Source organism: Diplotaxodon limnothrissa, linkage group LG10 (genome assembly GCF_057381915.1).
Source record: "Diplotaxodon limnothrissa isolate DT_005_m linkage group LG10, D_limnothrissa_male_GT1.1, whole genome shotgun sequence".
NCBI classification, from domain to species: Eukaryota; Metazoa; Chordata; class Actinopteri; order Cichliformes; family Cichlidae; genus Diplotaxodon; species Diplotaxodon limnothrissa.
The window spans coordinates 3,370,602-3,383,621 of record NC_140605.1 but is presented as its reverse complement, the minus strand read 5'-3'; the positions used below and the strand labels follow the sequence as shown (position 1 = coordinate 3,383,621).

General features: G+C 44.8%; 1 protein-coding gene across 1 annotated transcript; it reads left to right on the top strand.

Moving 5' to 3' along the window:
- The first annotated feature begins 575 nt into the window (after positions 1-575).
- LOC146623732 (collagenase 3-like) lies at positions 576-3,152 on the top strand. The gene is made up of 10 exons (XM_085364272.1): positions 576-674; positions 838-1,085; positions 1,174-1,322; positions 1,481-1,609; positions 1,720-1,881; positions 2,011-2,134; positions 2,252-2,385; positions 2,489-2,648; positions 2,757-2,860; positions 3,034-3,152. Exons 1-10 carry the CDS (start codon positions 576-578, stop codon positions 3,150-3,152), a joined length of 1,428 nt encoding a protein of 475 aa, XP_085220398.1.
- The last annotated feature ends 9,868 nt before the right edge of the window (positions 3,153-13,020 follow it).

Below are 13,020 nucleotides of genomic sequence, written 5' to 3'. Positions count from 1 at the left end.
GCTTTGAACCCTATATTAAAATGAAGTGAATCAACAACAACAACAATAATAATAATTGTGGAAAAAACACACAAAGAAAATCTTCAAATATGTGATTAAATCTGCTTTAAATCAGCTATGAGGTCAATTCTGGAAAAGGAAAAATGGACGCTTGTTTTCTTTGTTTGAGAGCTTGAAAATAGGAATAGTTTTACATTTTATTTCTAGAACTTTCATAAAGAGGGAAAACAACTTTAACCTGAGTTCACTGAGCTATATAAATCCAATCCATTATTATTATTATTATTATTATTATTATTATTATTAAAATCTGATAATTACAGATGTTGGGGCTGTTCTAATTATCTCATGAACAATTTCCTCTGCAAACTGCAACAATGATTCAACATCAGTGTTTGGGGTTTTTTGTACATGTAACACCGTCATGAGCAATCAAAGCCAGAGTTCCCTTCTTCACCATAAAAGGAGCATTTCGTTAGTCACTGACGGCAGGTAGTTACTCAACACATCCAAACTCCAGCCTATATAACAGCTTCTCACAGCACTGAGACACAAGTTGCACACAACGAGGAAGCATGAAGACTTTGACTCTGAGCATTCTGCTTGGCCTGGCAGTGGCAGTTTACTGCATGCCAGTATCTCAGATTACTGGGCAAGATGAAAGTTTTGCAAAGGTATGTGTACTTGGCTGTTTTTTATTTTTTGGCATAGGCTAGAGTGGACAAACGTTGTGATTATTTTAATTGTCCATCCCATGTTGTTATTTGTCTTGTTTCTTGAGCTTAAACATGCTGACAGATATTTGAGTGTAAAGCTCTGAATATTTCTCTCTTCCAGAACTACCTGAAGAAATTCTTCAACCTCACAGAGGAGGAGGGTCCAGCTGTCAGAAGGGGCATCAGCCCGCTGAACAAGAAGCTGGCTGAGATGCAGAGATTCTTTGGTCTCCAGATCACCGGGTCTCTGGATGCTGACACTTTGGCCATGATGAAGAAGCCCCGCTGTGGGGTTCCCGATGAACAGGTCGCTCGTTTCTCCACTTTTGAAAACAACCTCAAATGGAAGAAAAACAGCCTCACATACAGGTGAATGATCTAAAGACACAACATAACACACAACGTGAGAAAATGTGACCACACTAATGATTTTCTTGGATATTGTTGTGCTCTGCAGGATAGAGAACTACACACCTGACATGTCTGTGGCAGAGGTGGATGACTCCATAGACAAAGCTCTGCAGGTGTGGGCCAAAGTCACTCCACTGAGGTTCACAAGGATCTACAGCGGCATTGCTGATATTATGATCTCCTTTGGTCGCTGGGGTGAGTCTAAAAACACACTAAGTAATATAATCACTGAACGTTTTTATTGTATTATTGCACAAGACATGACCATCCCACCTATCTCACCATCTCACCTATATTTTTTAGTGTTTTTTTTGTTTTGTTTGGCCAAGTCTAATACCACTATCTTCTAACAGCACATGGTGATTATTACCCCTTTGATGGCCCTGATGGCACTCTCGCCCACGCATTTGCTCCCGGTGATGGCATTGGAGGGGATGCCCATTTTGATGAAGATGAAACGTTCACGTTCCGCTCAAACACGGGTAAGTTTGTTTACTTTTATGAACTGTGGTGTCCAAATTATTACTCTGTAGTGTGCGACCTGAGTTATCCTTAGCTGTAACCAATTGTCATTCTGTGTTTTCTACTTCAGGCTACGTCCTCTTTATGGTTGCTGCCCATGAATTTGGTCACTCTCTGGGCTTGTCTCACTCCAATGACCCCGGTGCTCTCATGTACTCAGTGTACTCATACAGTAACCCTGACACCTATGTTCTTCCCCGGGATGACGTTAATGGCATCCAGTCCCTCTATGGTGAGTGCTAAATTCTTTTTTTGGTTTTATTCAATTAAAAATATTTGAGTTGACCAAAATCTTAGAAGAGCCTGTGCATAAATAATTTTACAACTTACAACAGTGTGATATTTATTAAATTACTTCCAGGTCCAAATCCAGATCCCGTTAAGCCTGGACCTACAGCGCCCACTACTCCTGATGCCTGTGATTCAACGATGGTTTTGGATGCTGTTGCCACAATGCGAGGAGAGATGCTCTTCTTCAAGGACAGGTATCACAAAATAAATGCTTGAATACCTGAGTGAGAAATCTCTCATAGCAGAGCTGGCTTCTGACATTGGCTGATTGGTCATTTACATTAATTTACATTTTGTGCATGTGTTCACAGATTAGTCTGGCGCAAACACCCTCAGATCAGCACACCTATACAAACTCTCATCTCAGCTAACTGGCCCGATGCCCCTGTTAATATTGATGCTGCTTATGAGAGCCAAAAATTAGACCGTGTCTTACTTTTTAAAGGTATGCTTTCTCAGTGTCCACCTAATGCAGCACTCCTTTGAAGTCAGCATTTTTGTGCCTTTACATAGCTTTACTATAAAGTCTACTTCTTATTTGTTCACAGATCAGCAGGTGTGGGCTTTCAGCGGCTATGATCTTGTAAGTGGCTATCCTAAACCAATATCCAGCTTTGGTCTGCCCAAAACAGTGAAGAAAGTTGATGCGGCCCTCTATGACGAACAAAGTGGGAAGACTCTGTTCTTTGTAGGCAGTGAATACTACAGGTGTGTTCCACTAAGACCTGAGAAAATTAGGCAACTGATTTTCATACAGCAGCTTACAAGTTGTATTACAAATGTTAGATGAATCTAAATACATTTTTCTTTTCCCAGTTATAATGAGGCCACAAAGACGATGGATAAGGGATTCCCCAAACAGGTGGATGAGACCTTCTTGGGAATGACCTCCAAAGTGACTGCAGCTCTGCAGCAAGGAGGTGAGCAGCAATTCAGGCTTGAAGACCACTGAAACGAGACAATGATATCTGTTTTTTATATTTCTGTTTTTATCTTTTGAGTTTACATGTAATGAATGATTGCTATTTTAACATGTTTAAAAATCCCTCTGGTCTGTTATGCAGCACTAACATGTAGCATCTCTGTTCTGCAGGGTACACCTACCTCTACAGTGGACCACAAATGTTTGAGTATGCCATGTGGAGCGGGAGGCTGTACCGTGTGCTGCCGAACAGCTACTTCTTGCCCTGCTACTATAAGCCAGTTTTCTAACTTGTTTACAGAAGATTTTGAATGTTAAATAAGGCACAGTAAAAAAAATAAAGAGAAACTGTATCAATATAATTTTGGATATCTAATATTATTGTTGAACAATTACCAGCAGCTTATGTACTTAATTTTGTTTTTGTTATGTTAATCATTGCTTCATTGAGGTTCACCTTTTTATTTTGTTTTATTTATGGCACAGTCATTATGTAATTCTTTCACTCGCTAATTGTTTTTGTTGTGTTTTCAACTTTAATTACTGTGACTTTATGTATACAAAAGATCAAATGGAGTGCAGTAAAATTAAATTGACATCATCAATAAGCACATTTTAAGTATGTTACTGTTGTGTTACAATGTTACAACCAAAGGTGGATAAAGTACACACACTGGTAATGTAAGAATAAGTACAGATCTTTTATTTACAAAATACTGATGCAAAAGTTGAAGAAGTGCTTCCTTACCTCTCATATATAATCCAAGTATAAAAGAAAAAGTATCTCTTTGGAGTTATTTTTAGCTAACTTAAACTCAGTCATATTATAATAAAAATATACAATAGAAAGTTCTTACGAATGTAGAGTCGGTAGAATAAAAGTGATATAGAGATAAATGACTACTAAAATATTAGGGGTGCAACGATACACAAAATTCACGGTTCGGTTCGGTTCGATACTTTGGTGTCACGGTTCGATATTTTTTTCGATACAAAAAAAATGTTCATGCCTTTTTAATTTGTCATTTATTAAAATTATAACTATATATTTTAACTCAAAAGTACAGTTTTTAAATTTAATGTTGCTGAAACAACAAAGTAATAAAATATATATATATATATATATATATCTGATTGAGGAATCACTCATCTTTGGAAAAGAGAGTTTATTACAGAGAAATGGCTCTTACCAAAATAAAAGCTATACGCTTCTTCTGGGCTATATTCTCAGCAGCATATTAAACATATCAGTTCCCCATGAGGAGAATCATGTGCTAACGGCTGTCTAAATGACTCGGGTAAAGTTTGTAGCATGCGTGCTTGTTGTTTTTGTCTGCTTCCACTTGTCTTTGCACGAGGATGATGTCGGAGTAAATGTGCAGTCATATTCGTTGTGTTCCCACTAGTGCTGTCAGCGTTAATCTCGTTGAAATGACGTTAACGCCACAACACGGCAAGTTTACGAGCTACCGCGGATCGCCCCGTGCCTGGGGCTGGACAGCCAACACGTTAACGAGCTAACTGCGCTAACGCAGTAGTTCCCACCAATGTAATTGAGCATTGCACATCCGACATACTGTTTTACTTTAGTCCATGACGCGCTTACCTTCAGGGTCATATTTCACATGAAAACCAAAATAGTTCCAAACGCCAGATCTGAATGAGGGTGGGGGAGGTTCAATTTGCCATGTTGCAAGTAGAGCTAAACTTCTGTCTCGCTAGCTTGCCCTGCGCTCAGTGAATCTGCGTTCGACTACTCCGCCTAGGCTGCACTGTCGAGCGCAGATCCACTGAGCGCTCAACACAGACAGCATCGTCAGAAGGAAAGTTGATCAAATAAATTAAAAATTTGTATTGTTCAATACATATGAGTACCGAACCGAAAGCACTGTATCGAACGGTTCAATATCGATACGAGTATCGTTGCACCCCTATAACATATATCAGGATGTGAGAACTAATAACTGAGTAGTGTTAAATATCAACACTTCATCGAGTTCTTCTGATCCCTCAGAGGCATCTGATGGAAGACAAAACACTGTTCAGTAGACCATTTCACACTTTATTCTCTTACACAATACTTCTAGAAGGGTGATGCGTCCTGCATGACACATTGCCGTGGATCTCCAAATGGTGGTGCGCCCCTAACAGTTTTATTACAGAAGCTTGAAACTGTGAGATGGTGTGCAGTTGTGGGTCAGCAGAGTGAAGAGTAGGGGGCTCAACACAAATCCTTGGGGAACCCCTGTATTCAGTGTTCTTGTGCTGGAGGTGTTGCTGCTGACCCCGTGCTGTCTTACTGTCAGGAAATCCAGCAGCCAAAGCGAGGTGCTGATCCCCAGCAGATCCAGTTTGTGAATTAGTTGCTGGGGAATGCTGAACTGAAGCCTATGAACAGCATTCTAATGGTCGAGCGGTTTGACCAGTATGCGAACTGAAATGGATCCAGGTTGGGGGGGAAGAGATGTCTTGATTTGATGCATGACTAACTGTTCAAAGCACTTCATAATGATGGGGGGAGTGCGACCGGATGGCAGTCGTTAAAGCAGGAGGGAGATGACTTCTTTGGTACAGGAATGATGGTGGAGGCTTTGAGGCATGTGCAAGCCTGGGTCAGTGATGTATTAAAGATGTCTGTGAAGACATCTGTGAGTTTTGCAGCACAGTCCCTCAGTGCTCGTCCAGGGATGTTGTCAGGACCTGGGGCCTTGCGTGTGTTGATCCTGGCAAGGGATCTCCACAAACTGTCTGGGGATAGTGTCACCACCTGATTGTTCGGGGAGCGGGGGGTTGAATCTTCTCTGCAGGGGAGAAGTTCTGTGCCTCAAAGCAAATAAAGAATTTGTTTAGCTCATCTGATAAAGGGGTGGAACTGACAGCAGTCTGTGGAGTGGGCTTGTAGTCTGTGATGGTTTGTATTTCTTGCCACAGCCTCTGAGTGTCTCTGCTGTCGCTTGCTTATTACCCACCAGTCTACTGTTGTTTACAGCACTGTTACACCCCTGAAAACAGGGGGAAAAGAATCACGAGAGTGATTATGACTTGCGTCTCTCATGCAGTAGTTTATTGCAGTGAAAATGAGCAGAAACGTTTCACATTCTGTACTGCTAAATGTCACATGGTGGAAGAAAAACACTAATTAATAAACCGAAATACTAAAGTGCTTACTATACATATACTTGAGCAGGTTTCCTGACAAAATGGCTGACAATCGCGGCATTTTTAGCTCCTGCAGTTATCGTAATGGCCATTACACAGTACAAAACACAGCTCAAAACCACCACGCACATGTGCACAAAACTGTAATATAATGCTTCTAACGCTTACAAAACAATGAAGGATTACCTCTTAAATATCTTAACAGTGTACACATTGAAAATATATCAACTTTTAAACACTTTTACCTGAAAACAGGGGGAAAAGAATCACGAGAGTGATTATGACTTGCGTCTCTCATGCAGTAGTTTATTGCAGTGAGGAGAACGCGCGAAAGCCCCCTAGTGGAGAATAGAGACATTACTAATCGATCCCAGAAAAGGCTTACTAGCCGATCACTGATGTATAGATTGCAGTTCTCTTAAATAACATGAAAGCCATTAATATAACATGAAAAATAATAAACTCTTAACCACTTTCTTACCATATTTACATTATTTGCATCCTTATATCAACAGATATGAATTAGTATTAACTGAACAGTTTTATATGCAGTAGTTCTTCAATCTGTCACATTGACCGCTGTTTTTTGTTTTTTTTTCCAATGACTGCCGACTAGAAAGGCTCATTTCTGCTGTTCAATACCGAAGAAATTTAAACTTTTTTAAAATTATGCCAAATTTTGCTCTACTGCAGAATATTTTTAAGGTTATCTGCTATAAAAAGTCAGGTCAGGAAAATCTCCATCCATCCATCCATCCATCCATCTTCATCCGCTTTATCCGGGGCCGGGTCGCGGGGGCAGCAGCCTAAGCAAAGAGGCCCAGACCTCCCTCTCCCCAGCCACCTCCTCCAGCTTATCCGGGGGAATACCAAGGCGTTCCCAGGCCAGCCGAGAGATATAATCTCTCCAGCGTGTCCTGGGTCTGCCCTGGGGCCTCCTCCCGGTGGGACATGCCTGGAACACCTCACCCAGGAGGCGCCCAGGGGGCATCCTTGTCAGATGCCCGAACCACCTCAGCTGGCTCCTTTCGATGTGGAGCAGCAGCTGCTCTACTCTGAGCCCCTCCCGGATGGCCGAACTTCTCACCCTATCTCTAAGGGAGAGGCCAGCCACTCTTCGGAGGAAGCTCATTTCTGCCGCTTGTATCCGCGATCTCGTTCTTTCGGTCACTACCCACAGCTCGTGGCCATAGGTGAGGGTAGGGACGTAGATCGACCGGTAAATTGAGAGCTTCGCTTTTACACTCAGCTCCCTCTTCACCACGACGGACCGGTGCAGCGTCCGCATTACTGCAGCTGCAGCCCCAATCCGTCTGTCGATCTCCGGCTCCCTTCTCCCATCACTCGAGAACAAGACCCCGAGATACTTGAACTCCTCCACTTGGGGCAGGAACTCATCCCCGACCCGGAGTGGGCACTCCACCCTTTTCCGGCTGAGAACCATGGCCTCAGATTTGGAGGTGCTGATCCTCATTCCCGCTGCTTCACACTCGGCTGCGAACCGTTCCAGTGCGAGCTGGAGGCCCTCACCCGATGAAGCCAACAGAACCACATCATCTGCAAAAATCAGAGATGAGATTCTGAGGCCACCAAAGCGAAAGCCCTCCGCCACTTGGCTGCGCCTAGAAATTCTGTCCATAAAAATTATGAACAGAACTGGAGACAAAGGGCAGCCCTGGCGGAGCCCATCACCCACCGGGAACGAGTCCGACTTATTGCCGGCAATGCGAACCAAGCTCTTGCAACGGTTGTATAGGGATCGAATGGCCCGTAGCAATGGGCCAGACACCCCATATTCCCGCAACACCTCCCACAGGACACCCCGAGGGACACGGTCGAATGCCTTCTCCAAGTCCACAAAACACATGTAGACTGGTTGGGCAAACTCCCATGCACCCTCAAGTATCCTGGAGAGGATAAAGAGCTGGTCCAGTGTTCCGCGACCAGGACGAAAACCGCATTGTTCCTCCTGTATCCGAGGTTCGACTAACGGACGAACTCTCCTTTCCAGCACCCTGGCATAGACTTTCCCAGGGAGGCTGAGGAGTGTGATCCCCCTGTAGTTGGAACACACCCTCCGGTCCCCCTTCTTAAAGATGGGGACCACCACCCCGGTCTGCCAGTCCACAGGTACTGCCCCTGATCTCCACGCAACATTGCAGAGGCGTGTCAACCAGGACAGCCCTACAACGTCCAGAGCCTTCAGGAACTCGGGGCGGACCTCATCAACACCAGGGGCTCTGCCACCAAGGAGTTGTTTAACTGCCTCAGTGACCTCGCCCCCGGAAATTGGCGGGTCATTCCCCTCATCCCCAGACTCTGCTTCCTCCTCGGGAGACGTGTCAGTGGGATTAAGGAGGTCCTCGAAGTATTCCTTCCACCGCCCGACAATTTTCTCAGTCGACGTCAGCAGCGCTCCGCCAGCACTATACACAGTGCAGGTAGAGCACCGCTTTCCCCTCCTGAGACGTCTGACGGTTTGCCAGAATCTCTTCGAGGCAGTCCGAAAGTCTTTTTCCATGGCCTCTCCGAACTCCTCCCACACCCGAGTTTTTGCTTCAGCCACTGCCCGAGCCGCATTCCGCTTGGCCTGTCGATACCTGTCGGCTGCCTCCGGAGTCCCACAGGCTAACCAAGCCTGATAGGACTCCTTCTTCAGCCTGGTGGCTCCCTTCACCTCTGGTGTCCACCATTTGGTTCGGGGATTACCACCACGGCAGGCACCAACCACCTTGCGGCCGCAGCTCAATGCAGCAGCTTCGGCAATGGAGACGCTGAACATGGTCCATTCGGACTCAATGTCCCCAGTCTCCCTCGGAATGCTGTTGAAGCTCTGCCGGAGGTGTGCGTTGAAGATCTCGCGGACTGGGGCCTCTGCTAGACGTTCCCAGCACACCCTCACTACGCGTTTAGGTGCACCAGGTCTGTCCAGTGTCCTCCCCCGCCACCTGATCCAACTCACCACCAGGTGGTGATCAGTTGACAGCTCAGCCCCTCTCTTTACCCGAGTGTCCAGAACATATGGTCGCAGGTCTGCTGATACGATTACAAAATCGATCATCGACCTACGGCCTAGAGCGTCCTGGTGCCACGTGCACTTATGGACACTCTTATGTTCGAACAGGGTGTTTGTTATGGCCAAACTGTGATTAGCACAGAAGTCCAATAACAAAGCACCGCTCGGGTTCAGATCAGGGAGGCCGTTCCTCCCAATCACGCCCCTCCAGGTCTCGCTGTCGTTACCCACGTGAGCATTGAAGTCTCCCAGCAGGACAACAGAGTCTCCAGGTGGAGCACCCTCCAGCACCCCCCCCCCCCCCCCCAGGGACTCTAAGAAGGCTGGGTACTCTGAACTGCCACTCGGCGCATAAGCGCAGATGACTGTCAGGACCCGTTCCCCGACCCTAAGGCGCAGGGAACAAACCCTCTCGTCCACCGGGAAAAACCCCAACGTACCGGCAGCAAGCCGAGGGGATATTAGAATACCCACCCCAGCCCGCCGCCTCTCACCAGGGGCAATTCCAGACTGAGACAGAGTCCAGCCCCTCTCCAGGAGACTGGTTCCAGAGCCCAAGCCATGTGTAGAGGTGAGCCCGACTATATCTAGCCGATACCTCTCAACCTCACGCACTAACTCAGGCTCCTTCCCCACCAGAGAGGTGACAATGTCCCTATTGCCAGTCTTGGCAGCCGGGGGTCAGTCCGCCAGGGCCTCCGCTCCTGGCCGCCACCCGGCACACAATGCACCCGACCCCTATGGCGCCTCCTGCGGGTGGTGGGCCTGCGGGTGGATAGGCCCATGTCTCCTCTTCGGGCTGTGCCCGGCCGGGCCCCATGGACTAAGGCCCGGCCACCAGACGCTCGCCCTCGGGCACCCTCCCCGGGCCTGGCTCCAGGGCGGGGCCCCGGTAACCCTATCCCGGGCAGGGTAAACTGTTCCCTCGGTGTCCTTTTCATAAGGGTCTTATGAATCGCTCTTTGTCTGGTCCCTCACCCAGGGCCAATTTGCCATGGGAGACCCTACCAGGGGGCAAAAGCCCCCAGACAACATAGCCCCTGGGATCCCTGGGAAAATCTCCTTCATGATATTTTTTTGGTTTTATCCTCAGTTACTGTGATACAAAGCCATGTGCTGTGATGCTTACACCTCTGATGAAGTGTCGGTACTGATAAATGATCAGAATTGTAATATTTCTGACTGTCTGACTCAAAATTGAATCGAATTCAATCGAATCGTTGATCAAATCAAATTGGGACGTTGTGATTTGGAATTGAATCGATTCTAGAAATCAGTGACGATACCCAGCCCTATTTGGTCATATTTGTTGAGCTGCTGAAAAGTTGCATTTGAAGTAACCTCTGTTGTGTCCACATACTATTGCATTTGTTCTGTAGATGCATTTACCAGAAGCGCTAGAGGGCGCTAGTGAGTATGTTGTTCTGGTTGTGGTATTTGAAAGAAGAAAAATAAAAATAAAGAAAGGAGTTATCTCCAGTGATCATCTGTTCCTACCTGCATGTGTGTGTAATGCCTGCTGAACTAACACCATACAACAACCTCCCAGTTCATTCACATCACAGCCCACTTTAATTTCAAAACCTTGTTACAGGTCATCCTATTGATGAATGCATGCGCCATATTTTCAATTACCGTCCATTCATACTGATGGATTATGAATAAATGAATGAATGTTGGAGAGAGAACAGCCAAAAACAAAAATGAACAAAGAACAAGCAGTATACAATCATCAGGTTAATGGCAGGTTAAGCATTACAGAACAAGAAAGAAAAGGCAACTAGCAAAGACAAGGAATCGCAGGGAAGCCTGGGAAATTTTGAAGAGTGGAAAGAATATCAATAAAAGTTTAAAAGGGGGGTAACACAAAAATATATTACCAGGACACATGACCATGATGCAGTTAGGTCTGTAGGTTTTTTGTTTATTTGTAGTTTTGCCTCTTTACACTACCACCTCCGCATGTGTCTGATTTGGCAGCTCTTAAATGTTCTGTTTTGCCCTTCATTTACATCCACATCTCATAACATCCCACAAATATATCAAACAAAAACACTGGGAATGAACTTGAAAAATTGAGGAAACATGGCTCACCTGGCCATGAAACTGTCAAGGTTCCTGGGTGGTTCACCCAGTGTTTCAGCAGAAACTGCTTAGCCCACCTGTCTCTCAGGGGCCTGCACAGGCTATCGTTTCAAGGCTGTTGCTGCCTCTCAAGCCTCCAGAGTGGCCTCTACCAATGCCTGAAGTGGGAAGAGCATCAAGGTAGATAGATAGATAGATAGATAGATAGATAGATAGATAGATAGATAGATAGATAGATAGATAGATAGATAGATAGATAGATAGATAGATAGATAGATAGATAGATAGATAGATAGATAGATAGATAGATAGATAGATAGATAGATAGATAGGGACAAACAGTTTTTAAATTGTACCCAAGTCTGTCTTCTGAAGAGTTTGTTAATAAGTTTCTGAGTATGTTTAATAATGGTTCTTGACGCAATGGTTCATAGATTATTTACAACTTTTTTCATTAACTTTCTCAGGCAACCATGTAGAGCAAATTAGCCTTTTCCTATTCGAAGCACCTTAAACACTCCTGGTTTTCGGTCCTCACAGACTTAGTACTCATAATCCCAATATCTATTGTTCTAAAGATTGCATCTCCAGGCAACACGTTTTCACTCCCAAAGCGTAACATTTTATGCTAGGTGACAAATCGTCAGTATATTACGCCTTTGGCCACCTAACACATCCCTATATTAAAATGAGGAAACATAAGAACTGTTTGGAATAAATCTACACATGTACATTTATTTGACTTAAATCGCTTTGGAAAACACTGTCTAACACGATTAAGGTGGTGGTTAAAATTAGGGATAAGGTTAGGGTTAGGCCCGGAATACACAGCTGGAATGTGTGTTACTGCGGGAGCGTCATTCAATTAGATTTCATCCACAATCCGGCACATTACATAGGAACGCAGAAAGGTAACCTTTCGCATTCCCTGGAATGCCTCGGGACGTGACAAATCATCTGTATATTACGCATCGGGAGTGAGAGCGGGCTGCCCTAGGTGGAGTATAAATTGCCATCTACTTTTCCTCAGATCCACCACCCCTTTGGTCAATTCCTCCATTAGAGCCAAAACACCTGAACCCCGTCCCTCCATGCCTCAAGTGTAGCACGATCTTGCAGAAGTGTTCGACAAAGCTTGGTGCTGGGTTCTTTTTCATGACAAAGAAAAAATCAAGGTGACAAACAAGTACCCCTCACCCCTCCTGTAAACTGAATTGGAACTCCTACAAGGCAACACCATTTTCACTAAACTGGACCTTTGTAATGCCTATTACTTGGTAAGGATTAAAGAGGGAGACAAATTTAAAACAGCATTCAAACACATCTTGCGCACTTTGAATACCTTGTTATAGCATTTTGTTTGACCAGTGCTCTGGCAGTTTCCCATTCCCTTGGAAATAATGTGTTTCAATACTTCATTTATCACTTTGTCTTTGTTTAGTTTGATGATATTCCCATTTCCTCTAAGACCCTCCATCATCATTAAAGCCATGGCTGTTTGGTCCTCTAGCACCATCTTAAGAACTGGCTCTGTGTTAGCGGTGAGAAATGTGAGTTTCACACATACTCTGTTTCATTCCTTGTTTTCATTGTGGTTAAAGGACAACTCAAATCTGACCCTGTAAAACACCAACTTTCTACAGTGCAGTTTTGAGATTCCTTTCCAGGCACCTCAACTCCCATTGAGGTTACTTGACAGTGTGAAGTAACCTCAATAGGTCGCCTAATAGGGTAATGCAAGGTCTCACAATGGTTTCACCTGAAACCTGTGGTGATATTGACCCACGCCTTTTTTCACACATTGGCTCAGAAGGGTTGGTTGTGTACAAAAACATTCGTTTACGAACTGAGAAACTGGGATCGAATTATACTTGTCCCTTTGAGTTGACTCTATCATT